This window comes from Crocuta crocuta, unplaced genomic scaffold (assembly GCF_008692635.1).
Source record: "Crocuta crocuta isolate KB4526 unplaced genomic scaffold, BGI_CrCroc_1.0 scaffold167, whole genome shotgun sequence".
Classification (NCBI taxonomy): Eukaryota; Metazoa; Chordata; class Mammalia; order Carnivora; family Hyaenidae; genus Crocuta; species Crocuta crocuta.
Genome location: NW_027532406.1, coordinates 4,605,857 through 4,624,935, shown reverse-complemented (window position 1 = coordinate 4,624,935; position 19,079 = coordinate 4,605,857). Strand labels below are relative to the sequence as shown.

General features: G+C 57.6%; 1 protein-coding gene across 1 annotated transcript in view; it reads left to right on the top strand.

Moving 5' to 3' along the window:
- Positions 1 to 633: 633 nt before the first annotated feature.
- CDH23 (cadherin related 23) overlaps positions 634 to 19,079 on the top strand; it is a 370,961-nt gene continuing 352,515 nt past the window's right edge. The window contains exons 1-2 of the mRNA XM_077778722.1: positions 634 to 700; positions 7,533 to 7,610. Coding sequence (XP_077634848.1) covers positions 634 to 700; positions 7,533 to 7,610 — 145 coding nt within the window. The remainder of the gene's footprint in view (positions 701 to 7,532; positions 7,611 to 19,079) is intronic.

Here is a 19,079-nt window from a genome sequence, read left to right as displayed (position 1 = left end):
AGCCCCTAGAAACGTGGCATCAGTGTCCCCAGACTTGCTGTGGAGCCCTATACAGTTACCTCCCCTCTCTGTGCCTCTTTGGACATGAGATAATATGGTAGAGAGAAAAGGTGGGAAAAGACATGACCGCTGGGCACTTAGGCTGGGGGATCGGGGTGCTGGGCCTGCCAAGCCTTGTCTTAGACCCCTGACTGCCCACTTAGCTCGCATCTCCTGTCCCTGTCCCCAGGCTAACCAAGCCCCATGGCGCCCGGGGCTGCCATTCTAGAGGATGGAGACAACAGCCCCCACCCTGCAAGGAGGCCAGAAGGCCTCAGCGATGCATTCCTATGCCTACTGCTTAGTCTCACTCACTCACTTGTGGGGCTGTTCACCCAGCCCCATGAGGGCAGATGGCGCCATTGCCTCTGCCCCCAGCCCTGGACGATATGACACCCAGCAATGCAGACCCTCTCTCCTTTCCCACACCCACCTTCCCCACGATGTGAGTGGATTCCTTCTCTTCTTCCCAGGCCAGGGGAGTGGTAGGGGTAGGGAAGTGTAGGAGGGGCTCAGAGCTGCAGGGGTGGGGAAGTGTAGGAGGGGCTCAGAGGTAGGCATCTCACCCTCTCCTTCCTTGTGTCCCTAGGAGCCATGAGGAGCCACGTTGCCACCAGCTGCCTCGTGGCCTGGCTGTGTGTGCTGATCTCTGGATGCCTGGGTAAGTCCAACCCGCTACCCTTCCTGCCCCCACCAGTGTGGGGTTTGTGCTCTGGGACGGGGGTCGGGACAGGGCTGCTCTGGGCCTGCAGGCCTTGCCTTGCTGTGTGTGTGACTGCACACACCCTTCCCTCTCTGGGCCTCGGTCGCTTCTGCAGCACTCATAGGACTGCAAATACCAGCCTTCCCGTGAGGGAAGGGGAGGAGCCTTGAGAACAGGTGAACTCTAGGGGAAGGAGGCATCTGTGACCATGAACTGCCCTTCTGGGATGCAGGGACCAGCCTTCGCAGCTGTCTTTTGAGCACCTACTGCGTAACGCTGTGTGTGTCCACGGCGCCAGCCTCTGGGGTGTGGGGCAGTGACCCGTGCTCAGGGAGCCCAGAGCCTGGCCGGGGAGGAAGCTGCAGCTAGATTTATACATAGAATGCAGGTGAGTATGGTGGTGATAAAGGTTGGATGTGGCTCCGGAGAAGCCCATTGGGAGAAAAGATTAATTGGGCCTGTGGGGACAGGAGGGACCCAGCCAGAAGGAAACATATAACCCGGGCTTTGAAGACTGAGAAGTGGTTTCAGCGTAGGGGAGCAGGAGGAAGGGAATTCTGGGAGGAGGGAACAGCTTGAACGAAGTGTGGTGGTGAGGAGCCCTTTCCCCTGGCAGGGAGGACCAGCCCTCCTTCCCCAGCATCAGCTCTGGTGCCCGCGGAAGCGGCCAGGAAAGACCTGGGCATTTGCCTGTCCCTTGGCTCCTGGACAGCTGGTGGCAAGGAACAGAGCAGCTCTGTGGACTGCTCTGAAGGAAGGCCAGGACCGCAGGCACGGCTGGCCTGGTGTCCCCTGGGGCCAGGGTGGCCCCGGGGGAGAGCTGTGGGCCCCGCCTGCCTGGTGACATGGGCAACACATTCCTGAGTGAGGCCAGCTCCTTCTCTCATTCCAGGGAGCCAGGGAGTGTCTGGAGGAAGCCAGCCTCGTGCTGGCTGCCCGAGAGTCTCCTGAAGCTCCCCTCTCCTGGCCACTGTGTGGAAGGATCTCTGCCAGAATGCCTTTGTGATGGGCAGCTCGCTTCCATCCAGGGAGCCCGGGATTACAGCACAGTCTCACAGTCTCAGGGGAGAGCCGGAGGGGCTCTCAGACCCTCTGTCAACTCTTGAGTTACTTTGCAGGAGAAACTGACACCTGGAGATGGAACCGTCCCGAGGTCATGCCAAGCAGGGTGTGGCTGAGCCTCAGTCAGGGTCAGGACACCACTCCCACAGCCGCTGGAGGAGACCTCAGTGGGGGCACGAGACCAGCTCTGGCCCTCTGGCTTTGATGGATGGTGGGAGTCAGGACACTTTCTCAGCCTGTCCCGGGGCTCTGTGACCTTGGACACTCATGCCCTTCCCCCACTGTTAAGAAGAAATATATTGGGTACCTGGGTGGTTCATTCGGCTAAGCTCCTGACTCTTGATTTTGGTTCAGGTCTTAATCTCGTGGTTTGTGAGTTTGATCCCCGTGTCGGGCTCTGTGCTGACAGTGCGGAGCCTGCTTGGGATTCTCTCTCTCTCCTTTCGCTATCTGCCCCTCCCCTGCTCGCACTGTTCTTAAAAATAAAACAGGTGCTAAGAGCCCAGCTGTATCCTCAGTAGAGGTGGCAGCTTCCTCTTGAGCTCTCTGGATGGAAGATTGTTCGTGCATCTCAAATGGGCACAAGGGAGCAGCACAGAGCGGGGCTCCTGGGTTCCCACCCCACTTCTCCAACAGCTTCCTTTGGGCAGGTGTCTTACTCTCTCTGTCCTTCACCTTTCTTATCTCTAAAGTTAAAGGACAAATGGACTCCCCTCCTTCAGTGGTCAGAATGATCAGATGAGTTAATGCGCATGTCCAGCCCTTAGAATGGCCCGTGGCACATATTAGGTGCCAAAATAATGTGTCAGCTCTTTTATTAGGAGCTGCAGCTTTCTCTGGGCGAAGGAAAATGGGGCATCGAAAACAGAAAAGCTAAGCCGGTTGCCTGGGACCACACGGCAACTCTGTGGCAAAACCAGCCCGGCTGGGACCAGTCTGCCCTGCACGTAGATGAGGGCCCCTCTCTCTCTCGCTGCCGGGTAGAGACCCCCTTCCTGGCCCCTGTCTGAGGTGGCCAGTGTTGTCACTTTGGCGTGGCGAGGCCACGGCTGGCCTTAGGGACCGAAGGACACCATCTTCCACCCTGGCCTTCCGACACCTGCCCCTGAGCCCCCACCCTGCTCTTGTCCCCCAGGCCGTCCCACGTTACTTCTACCCGCGGTGTTTGCCTCTGACCCACAGCCCCATGGATCTGTCCTCCGATCCTGGGCAGTCAGAGTGGGGTCGGGCTCACGGACATCAGACCCTCCTGTCACCTTCTCAATGCCCAAGCTTGCCACCCTTCTTTCTCCCCTCTGGCCCCAACGTGTGCTTCATCTGTGGGCCTGCTGGGAGGGCAGGAGGTAGATGCCCTAGCAGGCCGGCCTCACCCCGCCCCTGTCTGGCCTGGCCCCGGAGCATGCCGCCGGGCTGTGCAGCTGGTCCCCAGGCCCTGGGCGTGAGGGGTCCTGATGGCGAGGCTACACGAGCTGGGGCACCTGACGGCAGCACATTGGGCTTCTTTTTTTTTTTTTTTTAATGTTTTATTTATTTCTGAGAGAGAGAGAGAGAGAGAGACAGACAGATAGCGTGAGCAGGGGAGGGTCAGAGAAAGAGGGAGATATAGAATCTGAAACAGGCTCCAGGCTCTGAGCTGTCAGCACAGAGCCCGACACGGGGCTCGAACCCACAGACTACGAGATCATGACCCGAGCCGAAGTCGGATGCTCAACTGACTGAGCCACCCAGGTGCCCCCAGCACATTGGGCTTCCGACTGCTGGGGCTCCCGTGGGCTGCACTGCAGCCACCGTGGCGGTGACCCGGTGCACAGGACGTCTCTGGCATGGAGGTGGCAGAGTAGGACAGTGTGGGGCTTTTTTCCTGAGGCTTGGAAACCAGGGCTGGCGAGAAAGAGGGATTTGCCAGGGCCACATGGCGGTGAGGGCAGAGTATGCCAGGCCCCTGAGTTGGCACCGTCTGCCCAGGGCTCCTCCCTTCTCACGGGGCGCCCCACTGCATGGACCTCAATGTGAGCCCCTCTGCTTGCAGTCCCCCATCAGCGATCCGAGAGTGGGGCAGGCAGGCCTGGGCTGCATTCAGGCCCGGCTGCCTCAAGGCTCTGCCACCGGCCAGTGTTCAATCCAGAGGAATCCCCTGCCCCACGACTCTGGATAAAGTCACCGCTTCCTGGCGTCCCCACACAGTTGTGCCAGATGCCGGTCGTTCCCAGAGCAGGTGCCGTGGAGCGGCCGCTCAAACGGTGTGATCTCTGTGACCTCCCCACTCCCTTCTCCCTCAGGCCTCTGGTGCTTAGAAGCTGGGTGCTGGGCACTGTTTGAAATATTTAAAGCTAGTGGACCCCTCGATCTACTGTGTGGGGAACAATCAGTATGAGTGGCTGGTGGAGGTGGGAAGAAGCCACCAGGGTGGAGCCAATGGTGGATGCGGACTCATGGGGATGGGGTGTGTGAGGCACAGACAGAGGGGCTGGTCATGGGCACAGGAAGCTGGGACTCTCCATCACTGAGGTCCCCCATGTCCCCTCCCCTCGTGTATCCACTCACTCACGGTCCAGCCGGCCTGGAGGTCTAAAAGCTCCCGAGGCAGCTGTTTTGCCTCGGGGGGACAGAGCCTCTGTGCCTTGAAAGTGGTTCTTAAGAGGGGCGCCTGGGTGGCTTAGTCGGTTAAGCGTCCGACTTTCGCTTAGGTCATGATCTCGCGGTTCGTGGGTTCGAGCCCNGAGTCCACTGTTGCTGTGCCCTTTCCCCATGTGTGCCCTGTCAGCCCCCTCCCGGTCCCCAGGTGCTGCACCGTCAGCACTCTGGGGGCCTCAGGACTGTTCCAAGAACTCAGGTCCCGCTGGGTCTGTGGCAGGGGACACATGCCCCCGGGGCCGTGCCAGCTGCCGTGCAGAGCACTCAGCGGGTGATTATCGGCAGGTCCTGTCAAAGAACAAGTTAAAAATGAACAGCACTGCTGCAGGCGACGTCTTTCCTCCTGGCTTCCCTCCCCCGGCCGCCCGAGCCACTGCTGCATTCTCTGGGCACCCCTGAGCCTTCCGCCCGGGTCCAGCCCGCTTCCCATGCTGGAGCCCAAGGCTCTTCTTAGTGATCAAAAGCCTCCCTCTCTGGCTGCGTTATTAATACCCATATTAATAGTAGTTACCATTTATCCAGTGCTTGCTGTGTGCTGGGGCATGGCGCTAAGCACTTTATGTGTGTAATCTCTCCTAATCCTCAGGACTGCCCTCAAGTAAGTCTTATTATTGCTGTTTTACACCTGAGTAAACTGAGGCATGGGAAGATCATGTGGCTGGAAGGAGGCACAGGGAAGTTCCAAACCAAGGCAAGGCCCTTGGCCCTTGGCCTCTTTCTGAGGCCGTTATGTGTGTGAGGGGCTCCGAATTCCTGATGTGAGAGGATGGAGGAGTGTGTGGGGGTGCATGTTTGTAGTAATGGTGATCAAAGAGGGCTTCCTGGAAGAAGGGGTGTCTGAGATGAAACTTGAAGGATGTCTAAGAAGAAACTCAAGTAGGAGTTTGGGGGGTGAAGGCAGAAGGGGCAGTGGCCCTCGCCGGAAAGGGAGACAGAGGCCAGAATGTTTGTGGGTTTGGAAGCGCTGTGTCTGGGCAGACTTGGGGGGAGGAGGCGAAGATGTCAAGCCACTCACCACTGGGAGCATCTCAGGCGGGAGGGGGTGTGCTCTTCCTCGACTCCAGCCTTCTCACTTCCTGGCAGCTGGCCTCCGTTCTGAGGCCTGGCACCGGCCCTGAGATGAGAGAGCCCCAGCTCTGCCGAGATGGGGAAAGGAGGCTGTCCCCGGACGACTCCGCAGGGCTGCTGGTGGCCGTATGACGTCAGCCCTGTGGGAGACAGACCAGCTGCCCAGCCCTGGTTGGCAAGGGCAGAAAGGCAAGGGCCCTCGCTTGCCTACTTCCGAGGTCTTTCCCATACCAACGACCAGTTCTTCGGTTCTCTGGGCACCAACTGGGTGTCCAACACTTTGATGAAATTCAGGCTGACAGTGTCTGGAGTTAGTGTCAGATCATACAGATTTAAGGGCTCGGGTGCACAAGACAGGCCACGCACGAGTCCTGGGCCACCCGTACGTCTCCCCTACCGGCCGGAAATCGGGGCTTCCTATGCCCCCTTCTCAGGTTTCTTCAGCTGGAATGACTCCCTTGGGTGAGGGCGGTGTCGGGCTTCCGCGTCCTCGCTAGGCGCCCCTCCCAGCACTGGATATGTTCACCTCCTGGATGCCCGTCAGAGCTCTTCAGTCTCCAGCCCCCTCCCCTCCCTGGAGGCCCGTGTGGGGCTAAAAGGTTCCCCCACTCACAAGATGGTCTTTCCACCGACCAGCTCCACCCTGGAGCTGCCTAGGGCCCCCCCCCCCACCAGGTCCCCTCACTAGCATAAATTCAGGGGGCTCCTTATAAAGGACACTCCTCTCCCTCTGGAAATTCTAAGGAGTTTTGGAGCCCTGTGCCAGGAACTGGGGCAAAGACCAAATATATATATATATAAATTTTTTTAACATTTATTTATTTTTGAAGAGAGAGAGGGAGAGAGACAGAGCATGAGCAGGGGAGGGGCAGAGAGAGGGAGACACAGAATCCAAAGCAGGCTCCAGACTCTGAGCTGTCAGCACAGACCCCGACTGGGGCTCAAACTCATGAACTGTGAGATCAAGACCTGAGCTGAAGTCAGAGGCTTAAGTGACTCAGCCCCCCAGGCGCCCCCACCTATATGTTCTGTTACACTATGCTACTGAAGGCCGCTAGGAGGAGGATCAGGGAACAGGCAAAGCTGGCCTTGGGGAGGCCTCGTGTGGGGCGGGGGGCGGGGCCTTATGGTATGGAGGACTCTTTGGAATCACTGAATTCCTCAGCCCATGCCAGGACCTCCCCAGCTCCTTCCAGACCTGGCCCTGATCCCAAGGCTGTCACAGAGTGATACAAGGTCAACCACCCTGGGGTCCCGTAAGGCCTGTGCGGCCGACTAGCTGTGCGACCCTGGGCAGGTTACTGCTTACTCCCCACAAGCCTCATTTTCCTCAGCAGTCAGCCGGGGATGTGATAGTCGCCCCCTGTAGCGTGAAGACTGATGGCAGGGACACAGTGGCCGGCATGGAGAGGGGTTCCAGAGAGGGCATCATTGTCATTTATCCCGTGGGCTCGGCTGGCCGTTCCTTCCCACAGTGAATACCTCCTGGGGCTCCTGAGTGCCTCCCCTGCTCTGGGCACCAGGCTGCTAGCGATCAAGGAGCACAGCCCTGGTCCTTAGTGCCTCCGCGTGCCACCTACAGCCAGGCTGCCTACGGGGAGTACAACGTGAGCCATATGGGTGAGTTGGAATTTTCTAGAAGCCGCGTTAGAAAAGAAACACATTTTAATAATAAGGTTAACTCAGTATATCCACAGTGTTTTCACTTCAACCCATGTTCGATATAAAAGGTTAATGAGATATCTTACACCCGTGTTTTCAAATAAAGCCTTTGATATCCTGCGTGTATTTCCTGCTTCAACACTGCCTCAGCGTGGATCAGGACGCACTAGCCGTGGGGGGCTGGTGGCCTCGCTCACCGTACGGCCTCCCTACTGGCATTAGTCCCCTTTTACCTGGAGGCAGGACTGTGGCTGCTGAGGTCCTGGGAAGGTGGCCGCGGCCCTGGACGCAGGCTCAGTGCCCTCTGCAGCCCCGACTCTGTGCCTCCTACTTGAGTGACACTCCTGTCCTCTGACTCTTCCAGGCCAGGTGAACCGACTGCCCTTCTTTATCAACCACTTCTTCGACACGTACCTGCTGATCAGCGAGGACACGCCTGTGGGTGAGTTGGCACAGGGCTGGCGGGCATGTGGGTGGCATGGGGTGGGCTCTATTCCCCCAAGTGAAGGGGATCTTAGAGGTTGCAGCTGTCTTCCACCCATTACTGGCACCTCTTTCGTGGTGTCCTCATCGGTGTGTGTATGGCCTCTCCTTGGTTGTCCTTGGGGATGGGGCGCTCAGTCCCTTCCCACACGGGGGGGGGGGTTCTAAGTGCCCAAAGAGTTGTCACATTGAGCCCAAGTTGCTTGACTTCTACTTCTGTCCTACAAGATGCCTTGTTCTCTTTGGGAAAATTTGAAGGTGGCAACTGTCCTAGAGTTTGATTGTAGCCTTTAGTACTTTCCTGTGATCACCAAGTTTTCCGCAGTGAGTCTGCCTGTTTTGTCATCAGGGAAAAAATGACTGATTTAGGAGGCGATCACAAGCATCGCTCACACCCCAGCTTGAGTCACCTCATTACCCAGCTCTGTCCTCATGATCCCCGTCCTGAGGGCCTGGCTCCCATGCCTAGGGCTGGAGATGTGCACGCACAGCCCTGTGGCCTTCGCTTGGCTCCAGGGACCAGAAGCTTCTTGGGAAATGCAGCTGTGCTGAAGGGGGGGACCCTCATTCCTGTGAGAGGCCCCTCCTGCCGCCACCCACACTCCCTCCCCTGTCCTCATTCTTGTCCGTGTCATCTTAGGGAAAGTGCCTGTCATCTGGGGCTTCTTAAACTCAGGTCTGCCTCCTCTGTGGGTCCACGGGTGGAGCTGTGCACCAGAAGGGGCGCACGGCCAGGGGTGGTGTGGCACCTCTTTCTGGAGTGTCACTTGTCCTTGGAAATTAAGCAAGATGGCACGGAGAGAGGGGAGGGCTGTGGAGGTATTTAACGCATAGGTCATTTTAAACACTCTTTTATATAAAACCAAACGTCGATGTGTGATAGAGAAGATGCGAAATTCTCCATAGGAGATCTCAGCAGACCGCAGCCTCTCCCCTGCTGTTTGCGGGGCCTTAGCGGCAGCGCCTGGAATGACCATACGGTCCACTCTTCCTGGCGGAAGCCATTCTGCAGGAGGGCGGAGATAGCAGGTGTGTTTCTGACTATTGTGGGGATTGTCCCCACAGCCAGGCCAGTCGCTCTTCATTTCTAGGAGCCGTGGGATGGGGGTGGGGCTCTGTGGAAAGTCGCAGCTCCTTTGGTGACTTGCAGCCTCTTTGGATCAGTGCTGCAAGGCTGGATTTGTGGGTATAGGTGTTTACAGGGTCATCCAGGAAGGAGGCTGCCAGCCTCTCTGTCTGCTTCTTCCGCGGGCTTAGCTCTTCTCATGGTGGGGGTGTGGGGGTGTGGAGAGGGTACCTGGAGGTCTCTTGGGGATGCTGCTGAGCTTCAGGGCATGCGTGTGGGCTTCTGGATTCATCTGGGGCTTCTCCCCACACCCAGGCCTCGCATGGGGCCGGTGTGGAGGTAGGAGAGTAGGCGCCTAGTCTATGTGGCTCGATAAGTGAATGACAGCTAGCAGCCTTCGTCGTCAGTAGAGGTTCCTTCGGTTCATTCGTCAGTGCACCAGATGTAGAGGGGGTTGCACCCTCTGTGCTGGGCCTAGCTGCCATGCCCCCAGAGAGAAATGCGACAAAAGGATAAAGAAATCAGTGTTGGGGTGTGGGGGCGAGGCTGGGTGTCTGGTTAAGTCCCAGTGGGGCCTTGAAGGAGGAAGGTGTGTCCTTCCAGTGACAGAGCAGAGGCAGGAGGGAGCAGGAGAGGTTTCTGGGAGGCGGTGGCCCTTGAGCAGAGTCCCCAAAGACTCCCTTTCTATTCCTTCACATACTGTTTCCTGCAGCTGATTTTTAGAAGGGTCTGGTTTTTGTTTTTTTAACATTTTTTAATGTTTATTTATTTTTGAGAGAGAGAGACAGAGTGTAAGTGGGGGAGGGGCAAAGAGTGAGAGGGAGACACAGAATCCGAAGCCGGCTCCAGGCTCTGAGCTGTTAGCACAGTAGCACAGAACCGACACAGGGCCCGAACTCACAAACTGGGAGATCATGACCTGAGCCAAAGCCAGATGCTCAACCTACTGAGCCCCCCAGGCGCCCCTGGAAGTGTCTAACCTCAGCCTTCCAGAGATTGCTTGTGGTGGAGGGACTGTGTCTGGGGCAGGGGGGAACCTTCGGAGCAGAGGCGTGGCCAACCGCTAACTGACGGGGCTGCTGGCCGGGAAAGGTCAAGGCCACTCTCAGGTGAGTGGTGCTGGCTGTGGCACCCCACCTGTGACCCTGCTCAGCCCCGAGTATGGGGTTCTGAGAGGCCGGCGGTGCAGGGGGCGTGGTGGGGTGGGGTGGGTATGCTTGGCCAGTACCAGTGGTGCCCGCCCCCTCCCAGTGAGCCCTCCAGCGGGCCCTGCTCTAGTTACCTTTGGCTCTGCCTCTTGATTGTCCTCTGCAAATGCTAGCATCGATTGGCTTCTGGGAGCAACTCCTAGGACACGGCCCCATTAAAGCTGCGCTTGGCAGCCACAGCAGGGACGTCCATCTGGTGCTATGGGGATTGATCCCTGGCTCTAGGGGACCAGAGGAATGAGAGAGGGCTCAGTGAGCTGGAAGACAGCTCCGTCCGTCCCTCCAGGCAGGGGTTGGTGCTGAGTTGGCCCACACCTTCCTGGCTTCCTCCCTTCATGTTGCATCAGGAGGGGGCAGCAAGCTCTGGCCTGAGAGTCACAAACTTAGTTTTTGTTCTTCACTGTGTGGCATTGGGCACAGCGCTGCCCCTCTCTGGGACTTACCTCCTATCTCACCAACGAGAGGGCATCGGGCCCATCTTGGACGGCCCTGCCGGCCCAGTGTACATCCTGGCCCTCAGGTAACAGGCCTGGGGACCTCCACCGTGTGCTGTCACCTGTGTGGCCCTGGGCCATTCAGAGGTTGATGTGGACTCACATGGATGTGGCAGGGTGCCAGGGTGAGGGTGGGGGCCGAAACAGTTTGTCCAAGGGACTGGCCCTTTGCTTGCCATGTGGAGTGGGGTGGCCTAGAGACTTGCCTTGGAGGCTCAGCTCTCACTGGCCCTTTCCTTTCTGAACCTCAGTGTTCCAGCCTGCAAAATGGGGATGGGGTAGACCCCTCTCTGGATTCCATACCTGGAACGATCTGTTACTGAAAGGAGAGCCTGTGTGTGGCCTGGAGATGACTGATTGAGCTGTCCTGGCAGCCATGGGCTGACGGGGGGTGGGGGAGACAGGTGCACAGAGGAGCTGGGTGTAGGGCGGTCACTACCAATAGCTAGAGGCAGAGCCCAAGCCAGTCTGAAAGTGGCATGAGGTCAGAGCTGTGGGCAGGCCAACTTCCAGCTCTGGCGCTGCTTATCTGGCTTCTGCTTAATGCCCAACGGTGGGGAGCTCATGACCCTTTAAGACAGTTCATTTTTGTGCTATGGGGACAGTTCTGGAAATGAAAACTTCTTCCTAATAGGAATGTGAAATCTGTCCCTGGAGCTCCCACCCACTGAGCCTAATTCTGACGACTGGAGCCTTACAGAGTAATAATAACAATATATGATACACTATATATGCATAATATATATGATTATAATAAGTATGTTTACTGAGTGCTCAAGGTAGTGTAGAGTGTTTTAACTAATGTGTTTCCAAATTCCTCTTAAGATTCTGGAGGCAGAGTTGGCTGTGGGCTCTGTTAGTATGTAGTTTCTGCAAATTTTCTCTCCTGAGCTAGAGACTGGGTCTTGGATTCACCCCAAACCTTCTGAGCCTTTCCATTCTTTATGCTGTCGCCTCAGTTTCGGCTGGCGGGCCAGCGGCCGTGGGCTGGGGAGCAGAGGGGGGAGCCCAGCACAACTGTCCCAGATCCCTCGCGGAGGCTATGCGTTGTGTCGCTCTATCTCCTCACCCATCTCTGGTTCCAATTCCCTCTGCCCGATGTTCTTTTGGGGGACCATCTCCCAGCCAGAGAAGACAGGAGCCAAGTGAAGTCATTAGGGAGTCGTGCCTCCCCCTCCCGCCACGAGCCTGTTAACATTCAGGGCCCCCTTGTCCCTGTGTGTCAGACATGAATATCCATCATCGGCAGCTGAGCTGGTCGGGAAGGGGCAGAGCAGGGGCAGATCAAGGACTCAGCGCCTGGTTGGGCCAGTGACATCGCCCACACCATGGCCTTGGCTGTCAGCAGTGAATGTCTGCATGGCATCTATATGACAAGGGGTGGACGCTTCCTGGGTGCTGCCTGCAGGTGACGTCCCTAATCCACTCCAGACACTCACCAGTATGGCCCGTGGCAAGGGCTGTAATTCTCAGACCTGTGGCCTTCCAGCTTTTGGTCTTTTTCTTTTCCTGGGCATCAGTTCTCTGGCTGTTCCTTCTCAGCCTCCTTTGCTGGCTCCTTCACACCTCCCGCGCCCCTGAGTATTGCAGGGTCCCAGGCCTGGCTCCTGTGTGCCTTCCCCGTGGTCTAACCCCGTGCCCGTCAACTCTGGTCTTGCTGCTTCAGGTCCTGCCCATATGCTGACACGCCGGAGGCTTCTACGCCCTCCCTGGGCCTCCTTGCAGAGGATGCTCCAGACTTGTGTGTGCACCTCCATGCTCAGCATTTCTACGTGGGTGTCTGCAGGGCTCTCAGCCTCTGTGCATCCGGGCTGGACTCCTGCCCTTGCCCCAGACCCTGCTTGCCCTGCAGCCTCGCTCGGCTCTGCTGCAACTGCACCCCGCCCCCAACACACAGTTGCTCAGGCCAGAAACTTGGCGTCGTCCCTGCCTCTTGTCTTTCTCCCTCTCACCGCACTTCCGATTCATCAGCAAATCCTGTTGGTGCCATCTTCAAAATGTTTCCAGAATCTTCTCACTTCTCACCCCTTCTGCTCCCGCCACCATGGCACAGGCCTGGATTATCTAGCAGCCTCTTGAGGGTCGCAGTGGCCTCCCTGCCCGCCCCGCCCCGCTGAAGCCTTCTCTCACCCCCACAGCCAGCCGAGGAGTCAGGGGTCCTGACACGGAGCCTGTCATGAGGTGTGCTCAGGTCCCCCAACCCACTTGGAATGAGAGTGGTGCAAAGGCTGTCAGCCGTCTGGCCATGTGTCTGACCTCCTCTCTTCCCCTCCCCGACACCTGCTCCCCTCCAGCCACACTGGCCTCCCTGTGGTTCCGTGAGCATGAGAGGTGGGTTCCTGCCTGAGCCTTGCAGTCGCCATGCCTGCCACCTGGAAGGTGGAGAGCCTCCGCTGGTCAGCCAAGGCCGTTCCGATGCCGCCTCCTCCACGTGACCTTCCTGGGTTTCTCCAGGCTGCTTCCTTTGCTTTCCTTCCTGTCTGTCGGTCCCCGACACAGCGCTCTTGTGGCTCAGTTGCTCATCTGCCTCCCCTGTTGCACTGTGAATGTGTCTAGGTGGCCTGGACCATCTTTGTGTCCCCAGAGCCCAGCCCCAGGCCTGGCTTGTGCCTGGGGCTCGGAGAGTCTTGGGGAAGGAGGGGATGTTCCCTTCGGCTCCGCACCTGTGCGCCCCCACTCCTGCAATCTCAGGCCGGGTGCCCCCCTCCCGACGGTGTCAGGAGCGAGGTGCTGGTGATGACAGGGACGGCTGCCCAGGAAGGGGGCCCAAGAGAGCATGTGCCCCAGGTGGCAGAGTTGCCACGTGTGCCTGTGCCTGTGAATGACGAGGCCCCTGCCCCGTGCCACCCTGGCTGCCTACCAGGGCTGCATATGGTGTGTGTGCTAGGGACCCACAGAGGGACCCAGAAGCAGCAGCGGGAGGCCTGGCGTGGAGACAGCAAGCTGGCCGAGGAGCTCCGTGAGGGACAGAGGGCATCTGGTCCATCTGCCTTGGCTGAGATCCTGGTCTTCATACCTTGGGTCCTGGTGGGGGACAGTGTCCCTCGGGGCTGAGCACCAACATCCTTCCCTCTATCCCAGTTCTAAACCGCCAGCCACAAGCCCCCCGGGTGCCTAGAGGAAGGAGCGAGAACTCATCACGGCCTGTCACCCTCCACTCACACCCTGATATCCAGCCGTGGGGACACGCTCAGGCCCCCAACACCTCGGCTCTGTCTCCGCACCGCGCCTTCCCCATGCTGGTCCCTAGGCAGGGACCCTCTTCCCCCTTCCTGCCTGGTGCATTCCTACTCATCTTTCAAGGTGTAGCTCCGATGTCACCGGCTCTGAGGCCCCCACCCTCTCCCGGCTTTATATTCGCCCCTGTGGAAGCTCTGAACAAGTTCTGGCATAGCGGTTGGTGTGTAACTCCCCAGCTGCTCCCTTTTACTTACTACTTTTATTAATATCGACATTACAATTAATTATAATTTTCGTATTTATGTGTAATAGGAGATTGTAGAGTGATAAGATTAGCCAGCGTTTATGGACTGGCAGCCGCCTTCCAGGGCCTCTGGGAAGGGTTTTAGATGCCTGGGCTCGCGCAGACCTCACAGAGCACCTCCGAGAGGCATCAGTGGCTCCGTTTGGTAGCTGAGCCAGCAGAGCCTGCATGTGCTCCGTGCCAAGCACAGTGCCCGGTACAGAGAGAGTCTCAGCTGACACTGAACGAGTACGGAGGGACAGAACGAAAGCATGAGGACCAGCGGATGCTGGATGTCTTGTTGAGCCCCCTCCCCCTGGCTCCTGGACCTTCCAAGGTCAGTGCACGTGGAGCTGACTCTCCTCCCCCAACCCCCCCAGCAGACCCCTCACTACCTGCAAAAGCAGCCTGAGCCACAGTTCAGGTGATAATGCCCACGCTAATCACCTGCGCCACTAAATTAGTCTTGTCAGGAGCCATTAAGGCGGGAGCTCGGGATTCATTAGGATGGATTGGGCCCAGGCAGCGCCTGGCACCGCGGCCAGTCGGCGCTGATTAATTTTCCTGCAAACTCCATCAGTGCCCAGCTGTTCCGTCTGGACCCGGGGAGAACGGTTTTCAGGTGGGCTGACCCCACGTTAGCCGTCTCTGCAGACGGGAGGAGCAGAGCGCCCGCAAGTGCTTGGACAACCCCCCCAGGGGGTCCCTACGCAGCAGGGATGGGGATGTGGGAGGGCTGGCATGAATGAGGGCCGTGTGGGCAGCAGACGTGCCGGGATGGCCAGACCTCCGGACATGGGGCTTGGGAGCAGATGTGGACAGGCCTGGGTAAGAGGGGAGTCTGGGAGACCTTCTGGCCATTCCTGGGAGCATTCTCTGTGCCTAGGGTCCAGGAGGGGACTGTCCCTTGTCACTGTGCTCCTCCTTCCTGTAAAGGGAAGAACTCGTCTTTGTGTCTCAGGAGCGGCCTAAGAAATTACAGAGTGAGAATGTTTTTTACTCTTAACCAAAGGGTTCCTTAGGACTGACATGAGGGGAAGGAGTCATGGTCCCCCAGAGCAGTTCTTGGCAAGGGCTGGAGGCAAAGCCTCCAGGGGGTGGAGATGTGGGGAGGCCGGTGAGAGGCTCCCAAATCTCAGTTGAGTGTGTGCTCAGAGGGTGGTGTGGGCTTTTCTGCCAACCTCCTGCCCAGAGGCAGCGGGGCCCGGTAGCTAATGACAATACAGAAAATACAGTGTGTCAGACAAGAATAAATGCGGAGGAGCAGTAATGGTCTGTGGGTGACGTTGGAGCCAGAGGTAGACAGTGGGGCGACCTAATAGCCTGTATTCCTCCCCCTCCTGAAGGACCTCTGAAGGCCCGTGAACAACTAGGGCCTCCGCGGGGCAGCTCGATGGCCGCTGTCTTAGTCAAACACTCCCCCTTCCCAGATGCGGAAACTGAGGCCTAAGGTGGGGAGCTTGCCCAAGGGCCTCAGAGAATTACTGTTGGGTTCCAGCCTGAAGCCCGTGAACTGCAGAAGGGGCTCCAGGGGGCTCTGCCCTGCAGGCACCTGGCCCCTTGCGGGCCTGGGGGAGAAGGCCATGCTCCCGGGTTGCCAAGCTGTGAGCTTGGGACTTGAGGTTTGGAGAAGGGGCTGCAGGTGCCTCACAGCTGTCACGGGCTGGGGTAGAATGCTTCAGGAAGGAATGTGAGGTTGTCCAGAGGCTCCCTGGGGCTGTTGGCATTGGACCAGGGTGTGGCGTGAGGTTTTGGAGGGAAGGAGGTGACCCACTGTCGGTCCAGACGATCAGAGCCTGGGACCGACAAGCAGCCTGGGGCCCCGGGTTCCTGGTGACCACAGAGCAGGGATTTTACTATTCCTTCTAGGAGGACGGGGGATGATCACAGGATCTCTGGAAGGGCCTGGCGACCTCTGTGGCCTTGCCTCCTCTCTGTCTTTCGATGCCCAAAGGGCATCGGCCCTTCTGGTCTGCAGCCACTCCCGAGCGACCCCTGCCTGGCCACACCTGGAGCCTGTGCCCCGGCTGTGGAGGGACAGGGGTGGGGTGGGCCTAGCGTTTTGGATGCTGCCATAATCACCCTAATGATAACGATGATGTGCCCACCTGTCGTGCGGATAGGCCGTTAATGGCCTGCACTGGGCACCTGTGCCAGGCTGTGCTCGGGGGTGGGGGAGGGACATGCACCTTCAAGATAGCTGGGGAAATGGCAACTGTCTTTTCCTGCGCTGTGTCCAGGTCAGCTCTTCATGCGCATGACCCTCTGAATCCTTATAGCAACCCCCGAAAGGGGGCCATGTAACCCCTTCTGACAGATGGGGGGCAGAGGCTAGAGAAAGACAAGCAGCTTGCACAGAATCATGCAGCTTCGACGGGCTGGAAATCGGGCTTGAACTTAGTGCTGCCTGACCCCAAGCCTGTGGGTTTAACCACAACTTTGGGATTCTGTGTGTGGGTCATTGCTTTGAAGGAGCCCCCATGTGGAGTGGAGGAGGGGCCAACGGTCATTGCCTAGTCCAGCCCAGGCAAGTGGGAGGCCGCAGCTACAGAGGCTGCTCACACTCAGAGCAGGAAAGAATTCATCGTGGACACAGGGACAGAGGAGGCTTTATGGTAAGGGGGGCAGGAGGGGCTGAGGTTTAATAAGCTGAAGCTGGAGGAGAGGCATTTCATAAGGTGATCAGATAGGCCGACCAGCTGTGGAATGAGAAGTTTGTGTTGTGTCTTGCATGGCAGAGATAGGTCGTTGTGGTTCAACTAAAAATGATAACAGTGAATATTTGGGACTTGTGTCTTACAGTTAGGTTATTTGCACGGCCTCATTGAATCCTTGCAGCAGTGATGGGAAGTCTGTCCTATGCACGATCCCTATGTTGTAGACTCAGGTCAAGGAAGCCGCCCAAGATCCCACCACCAGGTCAGGATTTGAACCCTGAGAGTTCACCCAACATCCACATTTCACACCCTGCTGTGCCACCTTTCAGGGTTGTATGGGCCTTTCCTCAGTCTGTCATCCAGGAACGGGTCTCAGTGGCCAGGCGTCCACATAGGGTGAAGGTGCCGCTGCTCCAGGGTGAGGAGAGTGGCCAGCACGGCCTGGCTTGGGCACACAGGCCGGGGACTGGGGCAGGAGCCTGGGTCCCAGGTGGGCTCTGCTCGTGCCTTTGAATGAGCTTAAGCAAGTCAGTTTCCCTGTCCAGGCCTCTCTTCCTGGCATTATGCAAAAGATGCTAATCCTTGCTGGACATACTACACAGAGTTGGGTCTATTGCTAAAAAATGACTGGGGGAGGGCATCTGGGGGGCTCAGTCAGTTAAGCATCTGATCCTTGGTTTTGGCTCAGGTCATGGTCTCGGTTTGTGAGACTGAGCTCCGAGTCAGTCTCTGTGCTGATGTGTGGAGCCTGTTTGGGTCTCTCTCTCTCTCTCTCTCTCTCTCTCTCTCTCTCTCCCCCTCCCTTCCTCTCCCCTCTCCCCTCTTCCCTCCCTCCCTCTCTCTCAAAATAAATAAATAAACATTTTTAAAAAATGACTGGAGAAGGTAGACAAGAGTATGAGACGAACCAGGCTGCTCGTTCCTGGGCCTGTGGCCTTTCCCAGTGACCAGTGGGGAGGGAGGTAGGGGTCTCGGCCAGCTGCGTCATGGTGAGACGGCAGGCACCCCCTCTGCGGGGAGCTGGCGGGCTGGCAGAGGAGCCTGGCTCAGCCCTGTCATCAGGTGAAGATGTGCTGAGCTTGCAGCCAGCTGGGAACGCTTGGGCTCCCCGGGAACCAGCCGAAGGTGTGATTTACAAGAGCCAAAAAACATCCGGGCTCGCTGAGGAGACGGTGCAGGCAGAGTCAGCTTTGAACTTGTCCTCGCTCTCCTCACCCCGATTATTCCTTACATGGTTCAAGGGACTGATCCCGGAATGGGAGACTGAGGTTTGTTGTCAGAAAGGGTGTGCACGCCCAGGAAAGTTGTCCCTTGGTGCAGATGTCTGCCTGCAGGTCTCCTCATCTGGAGCCTGCCCCTTCCCCTCCCCCACATGGGGCGGAGAGTCATAAGACCTGGCTTCTAATCCCAGCCCTACCACTTCCTAGCTGTGTAACCACAGGCAGGGCCCATAACCTCTCTGAGCCTCGATCTCCACTTCGTGAAATGGGGATGACCGTATCTTGCCCGGCCAGCTTCTCAGGGAGCTTCATGAAAGAGCTTTGAAAATAAAAGTCCCTGTACAAATAGTGGACATCGTTTTTACTGAACCACTTGTCCTTAGTGCCTCCTCTTCCAAGAAACCCTCTGCAGCAGCTTCAGCAAGTGTGGACTATATCATCAGCTACTTGACGTCTCTGTGCCTCAGTTTATTCAGGAATGTGGGCATGATGGTCAACTGTGTACACTCCTAAGATGGTGGCGAGGGTTAAGTAAGTGAACTTCAAGCATTTACAACCATGCTTGGCTCTAACAGCTGTTGTCATTGACTCGTGGTTTTCCCAACAAGGTGAGAAGCGGTTCCTCAGTGGCCAGACCCCACTGTCTCTGACCTGTAAATATTTGCTATGGTTTTATGTGTTACTCTTCCAAAGGGCATTTTCACTTTCCAGGTGGGAGAGTCCCAGAGGTGCCTGGCCCCACTTTACAACCTGGCCAGGAATCCACTTGGCCCAATTGGCTGTTTAGAGGTAGTGCAGGCAGCAGGCAGGCCCTTGCAGTGGGGGCACCTCCCTGTCTCACCGGGGAGTGAGTGCCACCCTCCTCCTAACGGGCTGTCTGCTCTTACTGCTGTTCCCCACTCGTCCTGGTCTGCCCAGCTCCTTCAGTCAGCCTGACTCCCTGTGACAGCTGCCCCGGGCCTGCAGACAGACGCCTGCCTCCTGCCTGATTCTGGAGGTCCCCTGCTCCTGTGGCCGGGCCTCTGACTTAGGACAGACTTTGCCCACCTTCTCCCTCCTGGTCACCCTTCTGTCTTTGCTGCACAAACGTTATGCATGCCTTGCTCATTTAATCCTCACCATGCTCTATGAAGGAGGTGCTTATTAAGTCCATTTTACACATGAGGAGACTGAGGCTTAGAGAGGTGGTCATCCCCCCAAGGCTCATGGTCATTCGGTTAAAGAGCTGGGTTTGTGCGCCTGACTGGCTCCATCGGTTAAGCGTCCGACTCTTGATTTCAGCTCAGGTCCTGATCCCACCTGTGTGGGGTTAAGCCCAGC